Genomic DNA, 23636 nt, shown 5'->3' on the forward strand with positions numbered 1-23636 from the left:
CAGAGGGCAGCTCCTCTGGCTGAGCTGTCATACGCTTCTGTGACTCATTCAAAACAGACGCACCATGTCAGCACAAATGAGCAGTATGTATTAGAGTAAGGCACACATACTTCATTTTCCCACAAGTTTGACTTATGTTCCATTCAAATCCCATTATTCATGTCCAGAAAAGCCCTACATAAGGTCCCATTTAATCTTTTAAATGCAGGTATGTAAAATGAGCATTACGGCTGACCTTCATGGAGATACTGGTCAGACCCGCTCCTCACATAGTCCGACCTCTAATGATTTCTGCATTCTATCACTGTTAAAGAAATATCTACCCACTGCCATCCTACATTAGACCTGAGACTCTCCCCGCTGCGTGCAGATGGATTTCACAGTAAACACCTCGGCCTCCGCTCACGTCTGTTCGCTCACTTGTTGCAAACAGACCCACAGTCGGCTCACGACTGAGAGAAAGAGACGCCACGTCAGATGGTGTGCTCTGACAGCATCCATCAGGAAGGCTTTTCCCCCCACTCATAATGGATCTCGTGTTTATCCTCCAGCTGGGTTTTTTAACCCCCGTGATCTCTGTAAAGCACACAACTAGTGATTTAAAACTCCCAACAAAGGTGAAATTGAATTTAAATAGAATACATGCTGCAGGCGAATATTAGAAAAACAGTGAGTCCGTTTCAGTTTCATAGCTAATCTAATGAACCGGGCTGACATTAAGTGTCAGGTTACCAGCAGCCCTAGAGCCTCATTTTGTTCAGGAACCTGGTAAGTCAAGGTGGCCTGCTCCAACAAAAGGAACAGCAGGAATTAATGGCAAAGAAGCTGCTGAGCAGATTTACTACCGTATGCTCTGTGAGACATTTCTAATTACTACCGAAGAAGTCTGAGGTGATGATTTGACCCTTTTTTGCAAAGTTAAGGTCAGCTCCTAACCCTCCCCTGAGGCTTTTTCTCCAGTGAGCAAAGCGTGAACTTGTACTACCCCTGCATTTTTAAGAGGGTGATGTGTTATCTCTCTGTTGTTCTTGCAACGCAAGCTGTCAGAAAGCTGCGGAGGTGAATTGGTTTCAGGAGCGCTGCCTTCACACCCGTGGGACTCAGAAACTGCAACACTGGCTTCTGTGTTTTCTTTAGCTATCTCTGCAGTGTTTGGGCAGTTTTAGCTTCTTCTCTTTTTAGTAGCCAGACCTGTGGCAGATGTTTTGTGTCATTGTATTTCTACATTGGTCTAAAAGAAAATTACACACACGGATAAACACATACACACACAAAATGGCCTCATATAAATAATAATTTGTTTGATTAAGCTAGTAAGCAGTATATAAAGAGGGAGCTTCACTACTTATAATATTTATTTACTGCTTAAACATTAACACAGCAGTTGGACTAGATTATATTTATTGGTATTTGTCCAAAAAAAATTACATACAGTATGTCATAATATAGTAAATCGAGGCAAAATTACAGTTAATTAATCAAATTCATGTTTCATGTCATGCCCTCTGCTCTACTGTTTTGACAAAACTCTTCACAAGTGTAAATCGATATCTACACTTTCTAATTTAGATTGATCTATCAGTTTTACCTTCTGTTTATGCTGTAGAGGGTCACCGGTGCTGAGCGAGTGGATGGATTGCTAGTTCATCACAGCTTTAATGTAAAGAGACAGAACATGCATGGTCACAATCACACCTACAGCTAATTTAGAATCACGAATTATCGTAAACATGCATGTCTTTGAACTGTAGGATGTAGGCGGAACACCCAGAAAAACCACAAATACACCAAAAGGCCCCAGTCGGCCTGCTGGTTCAAACCAAATAAAGGATCTGGAAACTTCTTCCGCCATGGATTTTCTGGTGATTTAACAGTTGGACCAAATGAGCATTGTGGTAAAAAGCCCAGAAGTTGGGAATGCAACTGAGAAATGTGCGAATTTCAGTGTGCTTTCAAACCAAAGAATATATGAATCACTGATTTTCTTGGCTGTGAAGTGAAACTTTGTGCATGATCTTCATCTTCATACCTGTGTGGAGAGGATAAAGTAGGTGATGACACTGATTTGGAAAAGGCAGACTAAAGTAAAGCCAAATGTCCAAATAACAAAGTGGTGGGAGACATAAAGAGACACGCAGAACATGCAGAAAATAAGCCTCCTGTGTATTGTCATCCACACTGACCGCTCCAGTAGATTCTTCAGCTGACACTGAAGCAGGGTAAACAGTCCTGATGATGTTTAATAGCCCTGCCATTTGTGAAAATCCCAGTTTGTATTAGTTCCAGATACAAGAAGACAAGAGAAAGTAAGCAAGAGAAAGAAAGTGAAGAAGTGCTGGACAAACAGACATTGTCTCTGGAGACGCAGTGGGCCATATGTCCGAGGGCTCTGCTCTGTCTCAAGGGCTGCCAGGTGGGTGATGGGTAAACATGCTCACTTCCCCAGTCCTGCCCAGCCCCATGGGACAGACGGTGTTTGCACAGCAGCACAGAGGAATACAGGAAGCAGAGGAAATTCCATCATTGCCAGTTATGATGGGTCCCACCTCCCCCTCTGCAGGACTCGCTGCAGTCTCCCTGCAAAGGGCAACGCTGCTTATTTAGGCTGACTTAATGAAGACGGAGGGCAAAGCCACACGCTGAGCCGACACCGAGAATCTGCTGAATAATGGAGAACAGGAGTGTAGATGGGTGTCTACCTTTAAATATGTCAGCATAGCGCAGACACCATCACACCTCTTTCCTTTATCAAATTTGGAAACGACTCATAAACAGACTCGCAGCAGCCCGTGCATGCAGACGTTTTGTATGACTGACCCAAACACCTCTGTGAATATTCCAGGAGCTCTACTCTCCCTTTTTTTGTATTATTAAAGTCCTGAGTTATCTCTGTCCTCTTTCATGCTCCCTCCACATGAGCTCAGCTGACAGCCCCCTCAGTGAACTCTCTCGAAAAGAATTCTTACTCCTCGTAGGGTCAAGGCCTGAGTGTTTATACAGCGCAGCCGGTGAAGCTCTATATTGTTTAGACAAGCTTCCAAACACACAGCCTGGAGGCTGTCCAATTACCCGCCCGCTAAGATGTGTGTGCCATCACTACTTTGTACATTCTTTGTTTAACCCAATTTAGAACTTCATTGAGACGCTAGAGTCTATTTGTTTACATTCAGAAATATATATAATGATAATCTGAAAGTATACTCTGTATGTTTGCAGGTATGTCTCCAAGAATGTACAGCGTTGTGCCGGAAATTTGTATTTATTTTACCATCCGAAGCCACTACTGATCTTCTTTCCTTAACTTATCAACACTGATTGTTCTGTCACAGTCTGCGTCTTGTCTGCCGCTTCTTCCTCACTGTATCTTCTGTCTCCATATGTCTCACCCACTCTGTCTCCAGTCAGTCTGTCCTCACCGCCTCCTCACTCTCCGTCTATCTGTCTTTTTGCAGGAAGAGAAGGGTATTTCCTGTGCACTTGTTGATTTGGACTTCCTCAAATGCAGAGTGGGATTTCCCTTCATGAGAGCGCAGACTAAGGTAAGAACTAATTATTTAAACCTACACGCAGCATTTTGAGAAAATACTTAAATCACAGTGCATTGGTGTGCAGAAAATTGAGTATTGACTGCATTTTTACAAGAGAAAAGAATGCAGTGTCTGACAGCAAATGAGCTTTATCACATGGAAAACTGTTCTCATGGTTGCAGTTATCTTATTTATTCTCTCTTTTTCTTCTCTCAAGTATCATTTTGCAGTGATTTTTGACACCAGTCAGCTCTCTGGGGAAAATGATACGTTGCAGTTCTTAGTTCAAGCAAAAAGGTAAAAGTTTCACATTTTAGTGCATAACTAAGAGTAATTATTTTTTGGAATGAGCGATTTCCTGTGAATTTAGATGCTTATTTAAAATGTGCCCAAATTTATGCTTTGGTGTTCCTTTGTTTCAGCGCCAATCCTGAGCACAAACTCTCCGACAACAGTTTAGATCTTTCCATCCCTCTGATTCATGAGACAGACACCACTATTACTGGGTAAGAGCACAACAAACACTAACACTCATAGCTATGTAGGCGTTTTAAGTAGGTAAAGTTTTGTTTATATAGCCCTTTTTAATACCTTGGTTTTCAAGTGCTTTATCAATAAATTCTGCACAAAATAAAACTGTTCAATTTTATATGCCTCAAATAAAGAGTTGAACTGGTCCATCTGTTGGCTCTCAGGCAGAGAGGGAGTTCTTTCTCTCAATATGGAGGATGTCAACTTGAAAAGCCTTATCTCTGAACGCTTTATCTTAGCTCTGCTTCACAGAGAAGGGAGGGAGATGTAAAACAGCCTAGAGGTCTGACATCTGATAAAGCTGCTGTCTTTAATGTGAGGGGAGGCTTCGGAGCAAAGCTGGACACATATCTTAGCTGCTAAAGACAGCGCTGCTGTTCAGCCGAACATGATCGAAGCCAGAGATTTTGATGAAGCTTTTTTAAATGTTGCTTCTGCTCCATTTAAATATGTATTTGTTATGTTAATGAATTTAGTTCCATCTCCCTCCCTAACAATGTGCTTGTTATCCGCAGTGTGGTAGCACCGAGCTCTTTTGTCTACGGAAACTCCATCGATGCCTCCCGCTTCATCCAGCTAGAAGACATGGAGTGCAACTTTCAGCTTCTCAATCTCACTTTCCAGGTAGGACAAGCACAGATCGTATAGGATTTTTACTTTCGGACATTTTCCTATATATTCACTCCTCTTTTCTTTGGTCTCCATTTTCTCTCTGTCTCTGTGTGATGTGGTTCCAGGCCATAAACAAGGGGCCCAGCAGGCTGCCTGGCTCCACTGTGGACATCAGGATACCTAACCGGCTGGCTGGCAGCGGAGCTGACATGTTCCACATCATTGAAACACAGGTGGATGCCAACAGCAGTCTATCCACATTATTTGTCCAGCGTAAATCGTAATTTATGAGTTTATTCACCTGCAGGCAGCCACATTTTTAGCTCATTTATCCGGCCTTGGCCTGTCGGTCTTCCTTGTCCTCATGGCACAGCTGCTGGCGTCCATCGCAGAGCATAGGTTTTTTAATTTATTTATTTAACCTTTATTTAACCAAGTAAGTTAGTCGAGAACTGATTCTCATTTTCAGTAACGGCCTAGCCAAGAGGCAGCACATGAACAAGATAAACAATAAAACAGATTGCATAAAGATAAAGAGACTTTGTTGTGGGCTGCTCAGCGGCGTAGTGGTTAGCACTTTCGCCTTGCAGCAAGAAGATCCCCGGTTCGAATCCTGGGGCCTGGGATCTTTCTGCATGGAGTTTGCATGTTCTCCCTGTGCATGCATGGGTTTCCTCCGGGCACTCCGACTTCCTCCCACAGTCCAAAAACATGCTCAGGTTAATTGACTACTCTAAATTGCCCGTAGGTGTGAATGCGAGTGTGATTGTTCGTCTATATATATGTAGCCCTGCGACAGACTGGCGACCTGTCCAGGGTGTCCCCTGCCTTCGCCCGAGTCAGCTGGGATAGGCTCCAGCACCTCCCGTGACCCTAGTGAGGATAAAGCGGTGTATAGAGAATGGATGGACTTTGTTGTCATTTTGCAGAAGTTTGCGTGGAAGAACACGACAATTAGCAGCAGTGCAATTAAGATTAAAAATAGATAAAAATACATGTACAGCAAATCACACAATATTACAAAACAAATTACACACTGGCTTGTACAATGGAAAGGTTAAAAACAGGTTCAGTGGTCCTGAAGTGTCACGCTAACTGAATTTTTGAAAGTGGTACATATAAGGTGAGATTTAGGGATAGTTGGAAAGAATTCCAGTCATTACTGGCAGAAGACTGGAATGAGGATCGACTGAGAGTGGTATGGACTTTGGAAATGCGAAGGTTAGTGAAACTGTTGGAACGATGAGTACGGGTGGAGTTATGAATGAGAAGTAATGAATGCAGATATGATGGTATTTTACCAATGAGGGTTTTCTAGTTCTACAGAAGCCAGTGTAATTGTCTGCGGGAGTGAAAAGTTGGCCAGTTCGCAGGGAAACTGCAGTAGCTGGTGTTGTAAGGAGCTCTGCATATAGAAAGGTGCTTTTTGTCAGAACAGAGGCATTTTACTTGGTGTGAAGCACCACCTGACTAGTGAAAATCTAAAATGTTGACATTGCTACTGAAGCTAGCCATCCATTTTGTTTCACAACATTTTGCATTTAGATAAAGAAACACAATCCTCCCGCCGGGTTTAAATATTTTCTTAACCCTTGCATTGCTCCTTTCATATAGGGAGATCATGGGGGAGCTCAAGCTGTTAATTGTATTTACTGTGAATGGGCAGACAGGGTTGACTGTATCCCACCCTCCTAGAGCCCATCTGGAATCACTTTCAGGGGATCAGACAGCTTGCACGAAATGGAAATGGGACACCTGCAGAGCTGGCTACTACCCTGTACCATCCCCAGCCTGGAACCACACATCATTAACGCTGTTAACACTGTATCTAGCCGGTGGCACACTGGACAGTTGCACTCTTATATTTTATAGCCAGGCATTTAGATTTTATACAGAACTCGATTTGCTCAGAGGTAATATACAAGTTCTTGACTCTTGCTCCGTGCGTTCTAGTTTTTCTGCCCAAAATCCCTCAAACTTTAATAATTGCTGTGGAAATTCTGTTCTCATGGGGGATTTCAGCGGGTAAAAGTTAGTGCAGCAGTTAGTGCAGCCTATGAATCTTCACACCAGCAGTGGCAGCAGAAACAGAAAACATGAGAAAGGGCAGCAATAAAAGCTCAGACAGGCTGGGTGGTAACTGAGCAGACAATGAGGAAGGCCAGAGGAGATTTCCACCTCCAGAGCTTCAGGTCGGACCGAGGAGAGGGGAAAGGGGAAGTGCTCCCTGGGGGCTGGGCAGTAAACCAGACACCTCTAAATCACTCCATATGGGAAATCTGCATGGGAGGGGTACTAGCTTGTTGGGGAGAACATCCTGTTAGCCCTGAAGAGTCCTAACAATAGTGGGATTGGGCCAGTTTAGGTGGCAAAAGTACTTGTGTTGACATTTTTGGAGTCAGACCCAAACCCAAGCTGATCCTCTGCAGCACAAACATGACAAAACTCCTGCTTTCCTCAGAACACACATCATAAGTCGTATGATTTTATCTCAAGTCCTCGTCAGAACAGCTCAGTTTTTCAGCGTGACTGTCCTGTTTCAGGTGGCCGATGGTCGAGGGAACTGCACCCCTCACAAGAACCCGACACCGTGCACCATCCCCCAGGACAGAGAGAGCATCTTCCACTCCATATTTGCCTTCTTCACCAAATCAGGGCGCAAAGTCTTGGTAAACATGCAGCCTTCATTGCACACTTTGACATTTCGGAGGTCACTGACAGTCACCCCCTGTGGGGATTCTCGTTTTTCTTTTCATTAGTCTGTTTATCACACGTCCCTCTCGGTCTTTCCCACTCCTTTTTGAAACACCACTCCGTCTTATTTTAACAGGACTGCGACCGGCCTGGAAGAGCATGTATGACGATCTCCTGCAGTCTGGGACCGCAGCTAAAGGAAGAAGCTTTGAGCATAGATGTAAAACTTCTGCTGAACACTGAAATCCTGAAGAGGGTAAAACATTTGCCAGAAGTTCTATAAATAAAATTACAGGATATTGTGATTCTCAAAGTAAAAGCAACCCACCTTCTCTCCGACCACAGGATAGTTCCTCTGTCATCCAGTTTGTGACGAGGGGAAGCGTGCAAGTAAATGACAGGGCAGTAGAGGTGCCAAATGGCCTGCCGGAGGACATTTCTGTGAGTAAATCATGAATTTACAATCCGCTTACTGTATATTAATTGCTAAGAAGACATATTTTTCTCTGGAGTTGGTGGAGACCAAAATAAAACTAAAATGACATTGAATTTTGAAATCACCATCTCCTCAGAGAGACAGTTTCAAATGAGTATAAATTCTGCTCCCTATCTGCTGGATGTATAAATAAGCAACTTGGAGAGTAAACTGTTCAATGTGTCAGTTTAAAAAAAAAATAGATAATATGTCCATGTTGTGCTTACAGGACATGTTTAAAAGAAGCATTTAGTGCAGCTTTATAGTCATTTCACCCAAATAACCCCAAAAAATGTCATGATATCCAGTTTTTATATAGTTTTTAGCTTTATTGGTGAGGTTTTTAGATGTCTGCCTTGCTGTAAGTGAATAGAATTTCATATATTTTAACCTAAATCCTAAACTGTGGACATTCCAATTATGCAAATCTAAAACAATCCCTAGAATAAAGCCATAATTACCACCATGTGACATAAGTTAGAAATTAGGTCCATTTTGGAGTGAATTTCTACAAACTTACCATTGAAACCTTGTTTATGCTAGCTCCGTTTGGATTAAAAACCTTGACAGATTTGATCTTGGCAAAATTCAGAGTTTTATTTGCTGAGCAGAGCTGCTACAGTTAGTGTAGTTGCTATGTCTTGCTAAAAAGCAACGTGGTAGGATGCAGATGCATGGGGCTTGGATCCACCCGTTCTGGGTGAAGGACAGGGTACTTATTGCATGCCTCTGCTGGCACAAATATATCAATACACAAGTGTTTATGTTTTATATTTAGACGGATAGTCCATCATGCCGTGATGAGACATTCCTTTAACCACTCGTGCTCCAGTGTGGATCATATAAATGATGTGAAAGCAGGGAACAGCTGGGGGCTGTTGGTGTATTGTGTGGTGGCACTTCTGTTGGCTGCTTTCAGGGTCCTCAGCTGAGCACAAGGACATACCCTCCCCACCCTCCTCCGCTGAGTGATTGAATGGCCCCCCAGATCAGATTTGATGATTATATTGTGCACCCAGCACGCTCGCAGTGGGATCTCTTAGAGATTAGGGTTGTGGCTGGGTTGCAGCTCTGCTGACCCTGAGCTCCATTTGTGCAGGGAAAATTCAGACCTGCTATGAATACGTCTGTGCCATGCCGTTCTCTCAGCACTTCGAGAGTGTGCTCATTCCAGCGACGGTTACCCTCCCTTAGGCTTCTCTAAACGCTGTTACCTCTTCCCTCAGAATCCCTGCTAGCTAGAGTGCACACTGCAAATATAATTTGTGGGTCCTGGTTGCACTGTTCACAGCGAGAATACTGGTTTCCAGCAGAGCAACAAGCTTGGATTTTTATCACCCTTGACATGTAAACAAACCCACATAAATCCACGTTTTTGCTGTGAGCATGCAAGATATGCATTTTAAAATGCAGACCATAATTGAACATACTTCACATTAAGATGATTACAAAGGTTAAATTTGGAAAGTCAGAGTCAGGGAGCATCGACCCTCAGAGCTTTATTGTAGACGCAAATGCCTTGGCATGCATAACAACAGTTAGATTCCAGAGCTTGGAGTAAGAGGGAGGTGTTAATGTGGGAAAGTATTCAACAGAGAGATTAAGCTTCACTTGTCCACTTGGTTTGGTCTGTGCTTACAGTTGGCGTCTCATGCCACATTTACGTTCAAAGCCTGTGCAGCTCTGCACAATGAAGCAATGAAGTTCCACAGCCAGCTCTGAAATTGACCCACCATTGTTTGAAGCAACATGTGCAGGGTGATCTGACATTTGAGAGAACACACAGTATTTGCCTTTACTTCAGGTCATTAGTTAATAAACACATCAGCTTCATGAGCCTGGAGAATGTGTTGTTTTCCATTTAAGGCCTGAATGCTGACTTTGAAGCAAACTGTAGAGCCCAGGAATGGAATATTTCACCCCAGTCAAAACACTGCTTCAATTAAAACTTTTTAAACTGCAGATTTCCTAACAGCCTGAAATTATCTGAAAATAATATCTGACTTACTTTCCTTCTTCATACGGTTGATTTGGCTGTGATAAATGACTTTACAATTTAAGCATTAAAGTAATCGTATTGTGAGACTCCGATAACTTTCAGTTAACTTAAATTTTTTAACTTTTAATATGATAATTTTACCATTGTTTGACATTATAGTAAACATTAAAGCAATGCTGCTGCTCTAAAGTGATTTGACATAGTTATGTTTGCTTACTTAATTACAATAAATACAAAATTTGTTTTTAGTGCCAACTTCTGCCATTGTAGTAAAGTCTTTACCCAGAGAACTGAACTAAATTTGCTGTCAGTGACAGATTATCCAATAGGTCAGTGTACACTCATGTCATGGGAAACAGCCCAGATAACTTTAATTTATTGTGGAAACAGTTGCTAAGCCTCCCAAAATGGAGAAAACTCTAAATTAGCCTCCTTCTGGGCTTCAAGGACGCATTTCTAAAGTACTGCACTCCAGATTGGAAAGGAAGTGGTGGATTTTTAACTTCTTTGACCAAATAAGATGAATAGTTTCAATTAAACAGAAATTTAAACAGCATATTATGAAATAGTGATGCTTAATCCTAATTCTATGATGACTAGTGATTAACAAAAAACACTAACATTAAAGGCGGTATCTTGTAAGTCAGTTGGAGGCAGTGATGAATACCAAGAATCTACGTACAGCCATGCTCCTGCAGCAGCTCTGTGATTTTATACTGAATGCTTTGAGTTCAGTGTTAGCATCCCTGCTAACACACTGGTTATTCACTTTTAGCTGTTAAAACATTTACCATATTCACCGTCTTCATTTAGATTGTTATTATGCTAATGTTGCTAAGGAGCCCACAAAGCTTACACAGATGGGACGTCATCAGTTTTGTAAGTTTCTAGTCAGAAACTGAAGTTAGACGCAGGAGAAAAGACATCAGAGTCATTCGGCTTCATCCTCTGGAGACCCATGAATGTCTGCAACAAATTTCATTGCACTCCATCTTATAGTTGTTTAAATAATTCTTGATACGTCCAGAAGTGCGTTCACTTATTATGTGAAAGAAAATATGTTTCACAGCAGTTTGTTCTGCTATTAGTTACACGTGGAGCAAAGGTCACCATGCTGTTCTTTGGGGCGTTCAAAACTCAAGTATGTACTTTGAAATATAAAATTGTGTTTCAGTGGATGTTGGTTGAAAAAACGACACCTTTACTGTGTCATTTAATTTTGAACCTGCATTGATTTTGACTCTTTTTTGTTCCCTGGGTGTATGACTGACGAGAGTGTTCCAAAATAAATTCCTTTGGTATCCAGTTTCCTGCTGTTTTTGGTTTACATGTAGCTTTCTGTCTCTGCTAAAGCACACCGAAATAAGATGTGCCTCGGTTGTTACTTTGCACTGCATTGCATCATTAGCAGCACATGACTTAATGCTCATTTTTGTGTGTCTGTGTGTGTGTGTGCTGCATTCGAGTGTGACTCACCGAGGCGTTGTTGTGTTTCAGCTGGTGTTCGAGGCGCTCCACAGTCAAGAGCCGAGGGGTTACATCGTTGGCTGGATCATTGCCATCAGTCTGCTGGTGGGAATCCTCATCTTTTTGCTGTTAGCTGTGCTACTCTGGAAGGTAAACCAACACTTGAACACAGATACTCACACGGAAACTCACAAAAGTGCTTGTTTTTCTGAAGTTTTAATTGTAAGTATGAGGGAGTTGTCACGAGCTTGTGTGTCACGACCAGAGGCACAGCGTTTAACTCTGGTTAAGTGTCAGCACAGTATCCAGTTGTGCAGAGACAGCTGGAGTTCAGGAAAAGAGGTGGGGGTGACAGCTCGCTTTGGGCCTTCAACAAGCATGAAAAGGACAAATCACAGATTGGACAATAATTCACACCATCCCACTCACATGAAAGACGAACGCAAAAGGGAAAAGGCAATTACACTGATATCCAGAGGCCCCGTTAGCACAAAACTCCTTTTCTTTTTCACTGCTTCACCTTCCGCCGGGAATACCACAACTGAACCTTGGAATGTTGGTCCGGGGATACGTTTCCCCCCCTCCGAACCCCAAGGCTTCAGATCTTGCCAAAATAAACTCCACTTACAAGAGCGGCACATGTCCTGTATTGCTCTTTTCAGGAAATGCCTGAGGAGCGCACAGGTCTGTATCAATAAACTTTAGTAGCCAAACGCAGATAAATGAACGGAGTCATAGTGAGAGAGGCAGCATCCCAGTGCAGCTGCTTTGTTTAAGTACACACCGAGATTCTACAGCTCTCGCCGTCCTGTCATATTTTCTTTATATTACACTTTGTAAATGCAGGTTATAGCTCAGTGAATTATAAATGGGTTCACAATATTACATTCCTACAAAAACAACTTATTCTGCAAGGGAAATGCTTGATTTGCTTCTATCCATGCCGCTGGCTGTGTGCGGTTTAGCCTATTAACTTCAAACTATTTATGTTACTGACGGCCATGTTTAAAAGATTCCATGCTATGATGTGTTAAATTGATTTCATACCTCCCGTTCATCCATTGTCATGCCTCTGTGACAGCGACAGCTGGAGCTGGAGGTATTATGTTTTCCATTTTTCATCTCATGAATGAAGGATCTCCTATCACATGGAGGGAAGTTACTTAAATTTGTCACAAAAGTTCACTTTGGCTTCAGGATGAACTGATTAAAAAATTGGTGGTCAAAGGTCACAGTGGTCTCAATAAACAAGTTTTTGGCCATCAGTCAAGAATTCATCGTAAACTGTGACAAAAATGCACACAAATGTCTGATAGAACAAAATAAAGTGACGACATTTTTACATTCTATTGTCAAATCTGGCCAGATATGGACGTAAACTGCAACTTGATGAGGTTCCCATAAATTCCCATTTTTCATCTCTTTCACTGCAGTGTTCCAATTTCAGATATTTAACTTTAAGATATAATCTATCACAGTGAACTCAAGCTCTGAGTCGGTATTTTTGTTATTTCTGTAATACTGCAATTGAACGGAGGGACTGAGAAATAAATTCTTTATTTGGTGGTGCATTTAATTGCCCTCTTGACGATCTGCTGAACAACAATGCAGTTTACGAGCTACGTAAAATCAAATCCACAAGACAAGCAAGACAATGTTGTTCTGTAAGGCCAGCTTTTTATTGCATTAAAAATGTTGCTGTTCTGTGGCTGAATTTCACGTCTCGTTTGTCAGAGCTGAAAAAATTGTGATTCCACAGTCCATTGGATACAGGAGTTTTGAGAATGACAATATTTAAAAGTTAGAAATAAACATCTTGGGAAATATGCTATTTCAAGAATTAGAAAATGGGTGCTATTCTCATGTCAGCGCAGAAAATGTGAAGCTACAGCCAGTTAGCTTAGGTTAGCATGGGACAATCTGACAGTCGAATGGTTTGAGCCAATACCACTGGTTTCACTGTATCTATCTCATAAAATGTGCAGATTCAAAAGAAATAGTCTAAAGTGCAAAACTGAAGTGTAAAAACAACACGTTGCAGTTTTAGAGGGAGTTATGTGCAGGAGATTTGTTTGGCAGGAATTTACTGCACCAAGCAGCTTGGAACACAACACCCATAGGTGCTACAACCAGCAAACCACCTGCTGTCCAGCTTTATATTTAGAGTGCACACATGAAAACTTTGTCTATCTTTCCATCTAACTTTCTGCAAAGAGAAAATGAGGGTATTTACAAAAATGTCAAACTATTTCTTTAACAGGAGACATATTGGCCAATACCAATACATCTTTGAAAAGCTAATATGGGGTGATAATATCAGCTCTAGGTCACAACTATGCATTACCTATATCATAGGTTTTGCTTGAAAAATTACCAACTCCACAGAGGGAAAGTCTAACCTAAAAAGTAATGATATGCTTTGGAAAATGGTCAGCAGTGATGTAAAGTATATTTTATTTGTAGTTAATGAGCTGAGATTGGGAAACTACACTCCTGCAGTCAGATGTGACCACAGATACACCTTATTAACTGCACAAAATGTTGTTCCTCTCACCCTTTGACAGATGGGATTCTTCCGTCGGCGCTATAGAGAGATCATCGAGGCTGAGAAGAACAGGAAGGACAGTGATGAAAGCTGGGACTGGATGGAAAAGAACCACTGAGACTTGCAGTGGAGGTCCCGGAGGAGCCAATGAGATTAGGGATTGGGTCGAGAAGGATCCAATAGCACGGGGTCTCTCAGCCCAGCCGCCCCAGTGGCACCAGGCCCTTCAAGTCTTCCATATGTGGAAGAGAGGAATATTCTCCATATTTTTTGGAGACTTTTTTTTTTGTGGGTGGGGGGTCCAGGAAACAGGCTTCTGAGGTGACAGTGTGGCTTGCCAGAGGACACTTGCTGTGGAATTCAGCTAATCTCAAAGGACGTAACTCCCAGCCAGCGGAGCGGAGCTGTTGATGGAGACCCACATCCGTACGGGGATGTGGAGACGGCATGAATACTGGTGGACAACAAAACCCTCAGGGCTGTGTTACATAGCAAATTTATTTTTATACATACACTTTAAGCCATATTGTATAAAACTGAGCTTCTAGAAGAGTTGGGGTTTTGAAGGCCATTATAAACATACTGTACCTACAGTATGTTTTCTTAAAAGCACTGATGTTTGATAAGAATGAATGCCTTGGCTCTATAGCTTTACTTTTTGTGCCAAAGATATGTCCCGAATAGTACATGATTGAAGTCATTTGTATAGTCAGTCCATCCCAGTTGCTGGGAATCAAAGATTGTATCTTTTCTGTACTATTTCTGCCTTATGAGTATCTTTTCTTTACACATATGACTTCTCCTGCAGATTATCAGCCAGAGCTAATTCTGTGCTGTAATGCTCAGACACACAGTGACTAAAATGCACTGTCCCCGTGTCATCCACCAGTGTTGTTAAAGCTGACTCAGAAGCTCTGAAGACTCAGTGTAAGAGCACTCTGAAGTCTTTAGGATCGTGTTCAGGATGTGGTAATCAACACAACTATGGAGTTCTCTGTTAACACTTTATTTGCCGTGTTTCCTTTATTGTCCATGCCTAAAATGCAAAATGAAAAGGGTTGTAAATTATGTCGTAAAGGCCGACGTTCACATTTTAAGCTTTGTGAGTTTCCATAAGCATTCCAATTGTTCTGGTCTGACTTTTAACCAAGTTGTTTCGAGGTGATGATATACATACCTTACATATTTTGATAGAATTACATTTTAATCTTAATTCTTGAAATGTTTTAAAAGTGCAATGCGTAGTAGAGCAAATAATCTGGTGCTGCTTTTGCAAGAACTAATTGCTCAGGTATGCAGCAGGTTTTTCAGATAGACCCCTGAAAGTGAACGGATCTCACACAGTAACCAGTATTTCACTGTCTGTCGTGACTTGAGAGCTGATGGTGATTTATTTGCAAAACCCTTCCAGACTTCACCTAAGCAGACCATATTTGATTTTACTATTATGTTATTAGGCATTGGGTTTTAGAGTGAAATATGAGCCACATTACTCTCCACGGCCAGATGAAAGTCTGCACTGGGAGTCTACCTACAGTCGTTTACAGGGGCCCATGGTATGAGTAATGCCCTAAAAATAGGTGGGAATATGCTGCACTCAATGACTACACAGAAACGAGCTCTTTGGGGCTCACGGGAAAAGCTCATTTTAAGTCAGTGCGGAGGAATGTCAGCGCCCTGAAAATCTGCCACCATTCAAATCCACATCTCCTCTGTGCTTCAATGTTTTCCTCCAGCATGTTCTTACGAGTCTTTTAAATGCGGGGCTTGTTTGTGAATGAAAACGGTGAATTACATTTTATATTAATGGCCCCGAAAGAAGTAAGATATTTGCTATTTTATACATTTGAAGAGCTTTGTTGCAAAATAACATAAAAAATATATGATCCAATTTTTTTGTCAATTTTGAAAAATTTATCAATGACTATTGGGTGTTCATTGAGTTTATTAAAATATAATATGCTAGAATGAAATCCTTTGGAATATTTTTCAGCAAGTCAGATTTAAACGTGCAATGCCAAAGAACAAAAGCTTTATATTAATATGTAAGAAAGACTTCAGTGCTAAGTCACTTTATGGATCACTATGGTTGCTTCGCTTTTTATTGTGCTGTATGATTCTTTTGATACCATTTAATTCCACTGGCATTACAGCGTATACTGTACACATCCACGTTTTCCCTCTGCATCTGTTAATTTGATGCTATACATGTATGCAGAGAAACCGACACTTGACGTTTTTTTTTTTTTTTTGGTAAAGTTTAACTGTGATGATTATATTTTGATTCTGTTTGTTGTCACCGTTAATCACACCGTTATGTGGGGTTTTGTTCTGAGTATACTACTGTCACTGAGTATCATTTCCATTATAGTGTGCTGTATGTTTGATGTTTAAAGTCATGTTCAAGCTGTATATTTATCTGTTGATAAATTTTAGAGTGAAATTTCAGAGTTCTGTGTGCTGTTTTTTGGTCTACATCAGTCCAGTGTGGTTGTTGGTCGGTTTGCTGCTATTTGATGGTGTGTGGTGCTCTCTGCTGGCAGCAACAAATCCTCAAGAATGGGGAAAAAACTGAAAACTACACATTTAAGATCTTTACAAATCCTCTAGGATGTATTGGTAGTAACATTTCAGTAAATGTCAAGTTTTATTGAGAATACATATTATCCACACATATATAAACACTAAGTATGCATATACACACGTGGACAAAATTGTTGGTACCCCTCAGTTAAAGAAGGAAAAACCCACAATTCTCACTGAAATCACTTGAAACTCACAAAAGTAACAATAAATAAAAATTTATTGAAAATTAAATAATCAAAAACAGCCATTACTTTTGAATTGTTGATTAACATAATTATTTAAAAAAACAAACTAATGAAACAGGCCTGGACAAAAATGATGGTACCTCTATAAAAGATTGAAAACTATTTGACCAGAGTGACATGATTAACTCAGGTGTGTCATTTAATTGACATCACAGGTGTTTCCAAACTCATAATCAGTCAGTCTGCCTATTTAAAGGGAGACAAGTAGTCACCCTGCTGTTTGGTGAAAAGGTGTGTACCACACTGAACATGGACAACAGAAAGCGAAGGAGAGAATTGTCCCAGGACATCCGAAAAAAAATTATAGACAAACATCTTAAAGGTAAAGGCTATAAGACCATCTCTAAACAGCTTGAAGTTCCTGTGACAACAGTGGCTCATATTATTCAGAAGTTCAAGACCCACGGGACAGTAGCCAACCTCCCTGAACGTGGCCGCAAGAGGAAAATTGATGACAAATTGAAGAGACGGATTGTTCGAATTGTATCCAAAGAGCCCAGAGCAACCTCCAAAGAAATTAAAGGTGAATTCCAAGGCCAAGGTACATCAGTGTCAGATCGCACCATTCGTCGTTGTTTGAGCCAAAGTGGACTTCATGGGAGACGACCAAGGAGGACACCACTGCTGAAAAAAACTCATAAAAAAGCGAGACTGGAATTTGCAAAAATGCATGTTGACAAGCCACAAAGCTTCTGGGAGAATGTCCTTTGGACAGATGAGACCAAACTGGAGCTTTTTGGTAAGGCACATCAACTCTATGTTCATAGACTCAAAAACCAAGCATACGAAGAAAAGAACACTGTCCCTACGGTGAAACATGGAGGAGGCTCAGTAATGTTTTGGGGCTGCTTTGCTGCATCTGGCACAGGGTGTCTTGAAAGTGTGCAAGGTACGATGAAATCTGAAGACTATCAAGGCATTCTGGAGAGAAATGTGCTGCCTAGTGTCAGAAAGCTTGGTCTCAGTCGCAGGTCATGGGTCTTCCAACAGGACAACGATCCAAAACACACAGCCAAAAACACCCAAGAATGGCTGAGAGAAAAGCGTTGGACTATTCTAAAGTGGCCTTCTATGAGCCCAGATCTGAATCCCATTGAACATATGTGGAAGGAGCTGAAACATGCCATTTGGAGAAGACACCCATCAAACCTGAGACAACTGGAGCTGTTTGCTCATGAGGAGTGGGCCAAAATACCTGTTGACAGCTGCAGAACGCTCATTGACAAATACAGAAATCGTTTAATTGCAGTGATTGCCTCAAAAGGTTGTGCAACAAAATATTAAGTTATGGGTACCATCATTTTTGTCCAGCCCTATTTCATTAGTTTGTTTTTTTAAATAATTATGTTAATCAACAATTCAAAAGTGATGGCTGATTTTGATTATTTAATTTTCAATAAATTTTTATTTATTGTTACTTTAGTGAGTTTCAAGTGATTTCAGTGAGAATTGTGGGTTTTTCCTTCTTTAACTGAGGGGTACCAACAATTTTGTCCACGTGTGTAAGTCCTAGAGCTGAAACCATTAACCAATGCACAGAAAATTAATGTGTGACATTTATGATTGAGTAGTTTGTCATTTATCAAGCAAAAATTTCAAACAGTCCTCAGTTCCAGTTTATCAAACATGAGAATATGTTACTGTTTATCTCATTGTTATATCATTGTAAGCCAGTGGGGATCTTCCGTGGGGCACGGAGGGTGATCTGATTGGCCACCCCGTGTCTTCTTTTCCTTTCGGGTTTTCCCTTCAGGGGTCGCCACAGCAAATCAATTGCCACCATCTAACCCTGTCTTCTGCATCCTCTTCTCGCACACCAACTACCTTCATGTCCTCTTTAACCACATCCATAAACCTCCTCTTTGGTCTTCCTGTAGGCCTCCTGCCTGGCAGTGGGAAACTCAGCATCCTTCTACCAATATATTCACTCTCTCTCCTCTGGACATGTCCGAACCATCTCAGTCTGGCCTCTCTGACTTTATCTCCAAAGCCTCTAACATGTGCTATCCCTCTGATGTACTCATTCCTGATCCTGTCCATCCTGGTCACTCCCAAAGAGAACCTCAGCATCTTCAGTTCTGCTACCTCCAGCTCTGCCTCCTGTCTTTTCCTCAGGGACACTGTCTCCAGACCAAACAACATGGCTGGCCTCACCACAGTTGTGTAAACCTTTCATTTTAGCTGAAACTCTTCTATCACACATCACACCTGACACTTTTCTCCAGCCATTCCAGCCTGCCTGTGCACGCTTCTTCACCTCTTTTCCACACTCTCCATTGCTCTGTACTGTTGACCCTAAGTACTTAAAATCCTCCACCTTCTTGATCTCTTCTCCCTGTAACCTCACTCTTCCACTTGGGTCCCTCTCATTCACACACAGATACTCCGTCTTGCTGCGGCTAACCTTCATTCCTCTCCTTTCCAGGGCAAACCTCCACACCCCCAGCTTCTCCTCCACCTGTTCCCTGCTCTCACTACATATCACAATGTCATCTGCAAACATCATAGTCCATGGAGACTCCTGTCTAACCTCGACTGTCCTCCTGTCCATCACCAAAGCAAAAAAGAAGGGGCTCAGAGCTGATCCCTGATGTAGTCCCACCTCCACCTTGAACTCCTCTGTTACTCCTACAGCACACCTCACCACTGTCTTATAGTCCTCATACATGTCCTGCACCACTCTAACATACTTCTCTGCCACTCCAGACTTCCTCATACAAAACCACAGTTCCTCTCTGGGCACCCTGTCATAAGCTTTCTCCAGATCTACAAAGACACAATGTAGCTCCTTCTGACCTTCTCTATACTTCTCTATCAACATCCTCAAAGCAAATATTGCATCTGTTGTACTCTTTCTTGGCATAAAACCATACTGCTGCTCACAGATGTTCACCTCTGCCCTTAGTCTAGCTTCAACTACTCTTTCCCATAGCTTCATCGTGTGGCTCATCAGCTTTATTCCTCTGTAGTTGCCACAACTCTGCACATCTCCCTTGTTCTTAAAGATGGGCACCAGCACACTTCTCCTCCATTCCTCGGGCATCTTCTCACTATCTAAGATCCTGTTGAACAACCCAGTCAGAAACTCTACTGCTACCTCTCCGAGACACTTCCATACCTCCACAGGTATATCATCAGGACCAAGTGTCTTTCCACTCTTCATCCTCTTCAATGCCCTCCTCCCTTCATCCATTCTAATCTTTGCTACTTCCTGGTCCACAACAGTCACCTCTTCTACTCTTTGTTCTCTCTCATTTTCCTCATTCATCAACTCTTCAAAGTACTCTTTCCATCTTCCCATCACACTATTGGCACCTGTCAACACACTTCCATCCTTATCCTTTATCACCCTAACCTGCTGCACGTCTTTCCCATCTCTGTCTCTCTGCCTTGCCAACCTATACAGGTCAGTCTCTCCCTCCTTACTGTCCAACCTAGCATACAAGTCATCGTAAGCCCCTTGTTTGGCCTTTGCCACCTCTACTTTCACCTTACGCTGCATCTCCCTGTACTCCTGTCTACTCTCTTCAGTCCTCTCAGTGTCCCACTTCTTCTTAGCTAACCTCTTTCTCTGGATCCACTCCTGCACCTCCTCATTCCACCACCAAGTCTCCTTATCTCCTTTCCTTCCAGATGACACACCAAGTACTCTCCGACATGTCTCCCTGATCACATTTGCTGTAGTTGTCCAGTCATCTGGAAGCACCTCCTGACCACCCAAAGCCTGTCTCAACTCTTTCCTGAAAGTCATACAACACTCTTCCTTTTTCAGCTTCCACCATTTGGTCCTCTGCTCTGCCTTTGCCCTCTTCATCTTCTTCACCACCAGGGTCATTCTACACACCACCATCCTATGCTGTCTAGCAACACTCTCACCTACCACTACTTTGCAGTCACTGATCTCCTTCAGATTACACCGTCTACACAAGATGTAGTCTACCTGTGTGCTCCTATCTCCACTCTTATAGGTCACCCTATGTTCCTGCCTCTTCTGGAAGAAAGTATTCACTACAGCCATTTCCAGCCTTTTTGCAAAGTCAACCACCATCTGTCCTTCTGCATTCCTCTCCTGGATACCAAACCTGCCCATGACCTCCTCATCATCTCTGTTTCCTGCACCAACATTCCCATTGAAGTCTGCATCAATGACAACTCTCTCACTTCTAGGGATGCTCTGCATCACTTCATCAAGGTCCGACCAGAATTTCTCCTTCTCCTCCAGCTCACATCCTACCTGAGGAGCATACCCACTAACAACATTAAACATCACACCTTCGATTTCTAGCTTCAGGCTCATCACTCAATCTGACACTCTTTTTACCTCCAGGACATTCCTAACAAACTCCTCCTTCAAGATAGCTCCTACTCCATTGCTCTTCCTATCTACACCATGATAGAACAACTTGAACCCTGCTCCTAAACTTCTAGCTTTACTACCTTTCCACCTGGTCTCCTGGACACACAGTATGTCCACCTTCCTCCTCTGCATCATGTCAACCAGCTCTCTACCTTTTCCTGTCATAGTTCCAACATTCAAAGTCCCTACTCTCAGTCCTAGACTCTTGGTGTTCCTCTTCTCTCTCTCTTCCTACGAACACACCTTCCTCCGCTCCTTTTTTGACCAACAGTCGTCCATTTTCCACAGGAACCCTGTAGGTCGACAGCACCTATGACGTTTGTTGTTAACCCGGGCCTCGACCGATCCGGTATAGAAGTCATACATTTGATTCGCATGTTTGATTTGGCCAAAGTTTTACGTCGTTTGCCCTTCCTGACACAACCCTCTGTATTTATCCGGGCTTGGGACCAGCACAATAAGACAGTGGCTTGTGTCCCTTTGCGGCTACATTGATTGGCCACCCCGTGTGCCCCCCCAAAATTTTCGTTTGAAATTTATATTACTGCTAGTCCAATTTCCGACGCTCCTGAAAGCAACTTCATTGTCCGACTGCACCTGAATGCACCAAAACCGGTGTTTTGACGTGAGCTCTCGTGCGATTTCGGAACAAGATTTGATTTCTAGCGTCCTGAGCTTTGGATACAGACCACAACAAATAGCGATTGCCAGGTAATGTGGAGGTTTTCGTTCACTTCTCATCTCTAGTATGTTGTGGGACACTCGTTGAGACTATCCAAGCCGGTCAGTGTGGGGGAAAAAGCAAGTTGGGGCGGACTTTGACGCGGGGGGCAAGTTGCCCCATACTTTTCGCTAGCTGAGCTGCTAGCTGAGCTGCTAAGCTGCCTGCCTGGCTAAATACTGGAGCTATGTCGAAAATTCATTTCTCCATGACTCACATGTATGAAATGACATATGAAAACAGACCCCAGGTTGAAAAAAAACGAAAGTCCCCTTTAACCCTCTCCTACTTCTGGATCTCTTGAGTTGCTTGTTGTTAAAATATCTTGCTAGAGGTGCTGGAGCTCAGAAAGTCTGAGATGTTTCTTCAACATAAGCTCATTCTCAAGTCTTATCTGAACTGTCCTCTTTTGTTTGAACTTTCCCTAAACTTAGGAGTTAATGACAGAGCAGCATATCCAGACTCAGTCTCATTTATGTAGAGATTAAACTTCAGTGTCATTTATTGATGTTAAAGTGCAGTTTTTCAAATGTTTGTTGCACATGCTCCCGTCCAGGTGGAAGACGATGTGAAGAGAAGCTCCAGAGGATGAATATCACACATTTACGTTGGAAATAAATTACCTTTAATTAGACATTGTTATGCAAAAGTTGGATTTCCCTTTAATGATGTTCAAATCTTTGAGTGTTTTGTTGATGTTGGTTTCTAAATGTTTTCTGACACTCAGCCCCAAAGATTAAAACCTTTTACACCTCACAAGCTGCAATAATTCACACATTATCAACTATCTTTCTGACTAAACTAAGATAAAAAGTGAAAAACTGCCTGATTCCTGCATCATGAATGTAAATCTTTTTGGGGATTTTTTTTATGACAGTAAACTGAATATATTTGGGTTTGACATTTTATAAACCAAAACAAGAAATGAATTACTGGAGAAAACAATCAACAGATTAATGGACAAAGAAAATGTGTTTTCCAACATATATGGCTGAATTCCTCCAACATTACAAGATGTATACAATTTAAATTCAATTGTATTCATGCCATGCCAATTACAGGTCAAACTGTCTCAAGATGCTTTATTTTTATATTTTTTTGTCATATTTAAAATATGACAAAGAAAGAAATTTAAACCTCTTGACTAATCCAATTTATTATTTGGTTTATTAGAGACGAATCGACAGTTAAAATAACTTTCTCCACTAAAACTAATAAACATGAGGTCAAATAGAAGGAATAGTTTTAAATACTGCAGTTCCACGATTACAGGAATAAAGTTTCTTAACAAAAACTAAATCTGCTGGTGGATTCCATTAAAGTCCTAATAAATGATAATAAAGTGTGATACTAAAAGTTTGTGGTGCTCGAAATCTCAACGTAAAGATATCAAGTTGAACATCTGGATGGAGGTTTATAAAAGTTGACCTCCCTTCATTTCTCTGGAGCCGACTCCATGGATTTTAGGGATGCTGGTTAAAGACTTGCTCTTCCAGTCGTCTTCCTTCTCATTGCTGTAAAAAGTTACTCCATCCTCGCCGACTTCAACACCTTCATGACAACTTGTTTTGCCTCTGACCACGTGGAATACCCACAGACGTGTCAAAGAAATGGTATTTACTGTTGAATGACAAGTAGTGTTGAAAAAAAAATCTATGGATTAATTAAGAGTGAAAATGATCATCCCAGCAATCCATATCATATCCTGCGGGTAGGGGCAACTGCAATGTGGCTTTGCAAACACAACAATATCTCAAGGAAAAAGGCAGTTATTCAGTCTATACATCACAGTCTGATGAGGTTATGTGGTTGATCAGGTGACATCGGTTGCTATGAAACAACGAGATCAAGCGCAAGCTGTTCTGTGGAGTTGAATG

General features: G+C 41.8%; 1 protein-coding gene across 1 annotated transcript in view; it reads left to right on the top strand.

The window, feature by feature from the left end:
- Positions 1-16298, top strand: part of itga9 (integrin, alpha 9) — a 55748-nt gene extending 39450 nt beyond the window's left edge. The window contains exons 19-28 of the mRNA XM_022192334.2: positions 3453-3539; positions 3745-3824; positions 3950-4033; positions 4574-4682; positions 4796-4903; positions 7214-7339; positions 7501-7620; positions 7710-7805; positions 11336-11455; positions 13870-16298. Of these exons, the coding sequence (XP_022048026.1) occupies positions 3453-3539; positions 3745-3824; positions 3950-4033; positions 4574-4682; positions 4796-4903; positions 7214-7339; positions 7501-7620; positions 7710-7805; positions 11336-11455; positions 13870-13968 (1029 nt within the window). The 3' untranslated portion in view covers positions 13969-16298. The remainder of the gene's footprint in view (positions 1-3452; positions 3540-3744; positions 3825-3949; positions 4034-4573; positions 4683-4795; positions 4904-7213; positions 7340-7500; positions 7621-7709; positions 7806-11335; positions 11456-13869) is intronic.
- The last annotated feature ends 7338 nt before the right edge of the window (positions 16299-23636 follow it).

Source organism: Acanthochromis polyacanthus, chromosome 15, assembly GCF_021347895.1.
Source record: "Acanthochromis polyacanthus isolate Apoly-LR-REF ecotype Palm Island chromosome 15, KAUST_Apoly_ChrSc, whole genome shotgun sequence".
Lineage (NCBI taxonomy): Eukaryota > Metazoa > Chordata > Actinopteri > Pomacentridae > Acanthochromis > Acanthochromis polyacanthus.